Source organism: Drosophila sechellia, chromosome 2R, assembly GCF_004382195.2.
Source record: "Drosophila sechellia strain sech25 chromosome 2R, ASM438219v1, whole genome shotgun sequence".
Lineage (NCBI taxonomy): Eukaryota > Metazoa > Arthropoda > Insecta > Diptera > Drosophilidae > Drosophila > Drosophila sechellia.
In genome coordinates, this window is record NC_045950.1 from 15,126,391 (window position 1) to 15,131,285 (window position 4,895).

Genomic DNA, 4,895 nt, shown 5'->3' on the forward strand with positions numbered 1-4,895 from the left:
TCGAGCGCCCGCTTTTATTTGGCATTTTTTGGATTGCCGCCTTCCGTTTGGCTCAATCATTTTACGTCTCATAAAACATAAATAGCAATCGATTCGTGAATGGAGTCCTCCCCAATCGACAGTCGGCGGCAGTCTCAAGTCCTCCAGGATCCGTCCAACTCCATCTGACACTGTCATTGTTTCGTCGGCGACAATTTGAATTACACGTAGCGGGAGATAAGGCCAAAATCGGAGGCCTGCAACTCGATGCCGGCATACTCTTTCCAGTTCGTTGGCAATTTAAACAATTATGAGACCACCAAATGCGATGAATTGCTCTCTGTTTACATTGCAAAGTAAACAAATGTTTCTGTACTCGTCAGCGTTTCTTTTAAATGTTTGCGAATTTTCGAATTTGTTTAAATTATACATTTAACGAACGCAGTCCCGGTGCTTTGTGTTAGTAAAATGTTGTAGAATTTTTATGTGTTTTTATATATATTTGTTCTTTGTTTGGAATTATATGTTCTTTATTTATATTTATCAATTCCAAGGTTTTATTATAAACTGATAAAAATCGAAGAATAATTATTTTTGCTATATAATTTGAACTTTTTGATACTAGTTTGCAAATATTTACAAATAAATATCCAATAGCAACACCTGGGCCATGTATCCTCGCCGAGGATAAAGGACATTCAAGGTCTATACGCTCATCGATTCCCCGTTGTTCCTGATGTTGCTGTCGTTATTGTTGTGTTTTTTTTTTTTTGTTTTTGCTGGTTGCTCTCCAGGGTAACATTTGGCGGTTACTTTGCCGCGGGCGGCCAAAGTCTATAATGCAGCATTATTTTATGTCGAGCCAAGCAATTTATTGAATTTTCCTCCTTCGTATGTTGAGCTTTTTTGTCTTTCGTTAGACTTCAGCTTCAGTTTTTTGTTTTATTTTATTTTTGTGGACCAAATGTGTTGAAGTATTTTATGGGCTTGGGCAAATATCAATAAATTTTTAATATGATAAAGTGAGTCAAATGATGATTGAAATCGAGCTACGAATTCGCATTGCTTATCCAGATCAGGTTTTTGCCGGAGCGAACTCTGTTCATTTTGCAGTACTTTCACTGCACAAATTGAATTCAGTGCTCGGTTGGCTCTTTGCTATCCTTGTGGCCTTTGTGTCATTCTATCCTCGCCCTGAGAGTCCTTTTTTTCGCCCGCTCTCTGCCATCTGCCATTTGCGATTTGCCATTTGCATGGCTAGCAAAAGCGATAAGAAAATTGCAATTCCCACTGCACGGACACATGTGACAAAAGGGCTTGGGAAATGGTGGAGTGGGAAAAGGGGTCGTGTTAAGCTGCTTAGTAGTGACTGTGACAAAAAAAAAAAAAAATCGCCAAATTCAATTGACGCTACTCGAATCAAATCAAAGGCGAATCAATGCCAACTGCAGGCGAATTTCGGAGATTTTAGTATGCAAATTTAAACGCAATATTTAGCCAGCATTAGGCAATGAATTAGCCGGAGAATTAGATGTCGGTGGAATTTTTCAGTGGGAAATTATGGGGTGAGTAGGGTTTTCATACATGTTTAATTGGCTAAAATTCAGCTTTATCTTTAACGCGGCCTCACTCACTCATACGCTCGCACACATTTAATTACTACACCGTTGGCAATAATTTATAATACTTATTAAAATTTCGAACACGCATACAGGCAGACACAAACACATTCGCATTAATAATCACTGGAGAATGGAGAATGCGCCGCCGGCATTGAAAATTTTCATTTGCATGCAGACAACAATCTCGCACACAACCCAAAACACCCTCCAATACGCATGAAATTGCGCCTGTGTTTTTGTGTGTGTGCCGGTGTGTGCAACCTTTATCAATCAAATGTTAATTAAGTTTCAACTCAGGCAACCGAACAAATGCCAAACCAACTAACAAGCCAACTTTTTCGCCGAGGCTTTTCCACAGGAGCCACCGACGACGACGACGACGACAACGATTCTGTTGAAAAATTAAATTGGTTTGCTTTCGCAGGTTTAGTGAAGGAGGAGGCCACCATGGCGTATGCGAAACAACTTTCGCCACCTTTCCATTCCACGCCCAACAAGCTATCACGCATACGACCTGGCAGCCGGCATATAAAATGCAAACGTAATGCGTTCATCAAACAAAATTACCCAACTGATGCTCCATCTCCAGCGAATGAAAAAACCGGAAAAAAACTAAATATGGAATAAAGGGAAAATATATGTATGTCTGCGTAACCCGAAATGTAAGTGCTCCTCTCACTCCGTTCATGATATTGTCTGACTTGTTTGTAATGGTTTCTTGGTTAACATGCGCCAGATTGATGAGTGGCCAAATTGTACACAGCCACAAATTGTGGCAATTTCGGTTACTGTCAACGCTGCAACACACAACCACACACACACACACCCAAAGTCTGGGGGCTTTCTTGCACCACCACAGGCAAGCTGAAAGGACGAGATCCATACACACGTACAGTCGGAAAGGCGTAAGCATGTGGCAAGTGTGCAGACACGTTTTTATATTGCAGCAGCCAGTAGAGCGCTTGTTTGCATGCCAACGAGGAGTGGCTACCGCAACAGAAGCCGAATCCGAATCTAAATCAGAATCAGGAACAGCAAACAGGAGCGAAAGGCAGGTTGCAACACAGACATCCACATCCACTCCAGACGGAGTCAGGCTCTGTTGCGGTTGCAACAACTCGTTGGGGCATTCCAGAAAGTTGTCCTGCCCGGAGGGATTCCGCATAGAGCTTGGACCAGCTGCATTCCATGCGAGAGTTCCAGCATTAGCACATTTTTGAGCATTTCAAGACAAACACAAACATTTTCGGCGGTTTTTTAATATTTGTGTAGAAACAAAGTAATAATTTAATTAGTTCCGTAGCCGCTCTAAAAAGTTATTAGTTAAAACTCCAAAAGTCCTCTTAGTATAACAATGTGTGTTCTCCAGATAAACAGCGAGATAGTTTTTAGGTTGTTTAAAAATTAGAAAACATTTCAATCTAATCAAGGGAAATAGAAATTCCAGGTTTGGCGGAACGGCGAAACTTAAATAATGCATGTACATTGTTTAGTTATCACAATTTTGGTACCCAATGTAGTGTTTGGCTCTTTCGAATTTTTCAAGAAACTATTGTGCCCGAGGTCGAATGGCATTCAATGCCCCCACACCGCCACTCGATTGTGTCACACGGGGCGGATGCTTGACGTGACGTGCGCCAAGCTGCAACGGTAACTGCAATTTGATAAAGCAGAGTGACAAGTGCAGCAGAGCAAAAGGTCAGCATTCCAGCAAACACAATCCCCTTCGCCACTCTCCTTTCCACGCTGGCCATTTGCAACTGACAGAAGTCAGCGGGAAGGTGACAGGCGAAACCAGGTAAGACCGTCAGAAAGAAATCGCTTGGCATGTGATGCCAACATCAGAAACAGTAATCCCCAATGATAAGGCGTCACAGTTGTCGCAGTTATGGAAGCCAGTGGTCTGAAACGCGCATGTTGCGTTATTTATTCGGACTCATCTGCCGAGCAGCAGCTCTATGTCATCGGTCAGGGCAACTGGTTCCAGTTCGGCGCCATATCTCTTGTGTATGTTTCCCTTTCGATCCACCAGAAACTTGACAAAATTCCACTCGATATCATGCTGGTGGCGCGTTAGGAGCTTGTACAGCGGATCTGCCTGGGCTCCTTTAACATCTATCTTGGCGAAGAGGTGTCCTATGTTGGCTCCCTCCCTGCGCAGGTGATCCAACATCTCCTGGCCATCGGACTCGGGCATTTGACCCCCAAATTGGTTACAGGGAAAGTTTAAAATTCTCAGGCCCTGGTCCTCATATTCCTCTAGTAAATATCGTAAACCGTTGTACTGAGATAAGGTAAGTCCGCATCTGAAGTAAAAGGTAGCCCAAGTTTTTAAGAACTTTTTGTGGATTATTCTTACCTGGAGGCAATGTTGACGATGAGCATCACATGGCCGGCGAATGTATCGAGTTGCACTGGATTCCCAAAGGTATCTCGAACGGTGAGAGCGTGTATCGTTAGACGCCATCGCATATCCTGCAAATCCTGCTGCAATCTGCTGCGTGTTTGTAGTACTACCACCAAGGCCACTGCAGCCAAAAGGCCTGGGAAAAGAGTTTCTTTATCGAACATAGTCTAGCGTGCTAACTGGATTTGGGATCACAAAGTGAAGCTGGGGAAACGCTTTAACTGAAAATCGATTCGAGTGGCTAATTTTGCGTGAAGCGACTGTTAAAAATTAAATGTGCGGCCCTATCGTTTCGGTGCTGGCACACACATACACACGCACACACATACATATGCCCCAAAAAAGTGGCAGCTAAAATTGAATTTGGCCAAAAAGAGCTAAAGTTGCATATGCTGACCCACGAAGCGAGTTGCACGTTAACTTAAATTTAAACTTTTTTTGGCCTCTGCCTGCCACACGAAATGAGAGCACAAAACACACATACACGCACACAGTTGCACACTGAAAACAACAACAACAACAAAAAGTTTAACAATCGTAACGAAATAATTGAATTTTCATTTCCGTTTTATGTGTTTACTTCCGCTTCATGGTCGCGGCACCATTTTCTCCAGCTTTTCCGTTTGCCCTGTCCATATGTGTGTGTGTGTGTGGGCTTGGTGATTTCGGCCTATTTGTATACAAAAGGCAGTCAATTTCTGCCAGCTTGAGGAAACTTTTTATGTCAATTGTCAAAAAGTTTTTAACATCTTTTCCCCAGCCACGCCCCACTTTTGTGGGCTCGATATGGCTCTGTTTCTGTTTCATTTTCGCTGCCAAAATTGAAATATAATTCGGTAAAGTTGCGCCTCTTTTCGGTTCGGCTTTTCCACTTAGACGACGTTTGG

General features: G+C 42.8%; 1 protein-coding gene across 1 annotated transcript; it reads right to left on the minus strand.

The window, feature by feature from the left end:
• Positions 1–3,487: 3,487 nt before the first annotated feature.
• LOC6609888 (glutathione peroxidase homolog BsaA) lies at positions 3,488–4,188 on the minus strand. Its single transcript, XM_002034502.2, has 2 exons — positions 3,961–4,188; positions 3,488–3,907 (listed from the first exon to the last, which is right to left on the minus strand). Exons 1-2 carry the CDS (start codon positions 4,170–4,172, stop codon positions 3,538–3,540), a joined length of 582 nt encoding a protein of 193 aa, XP_002034538.1. The 5' UTR covers positions 4,173–4,188; the 3' UTR covers positions 3,488–3,537.
• Between the last annotated feature and the right edge of the window lie 707 nt (positions 4,189–4,895).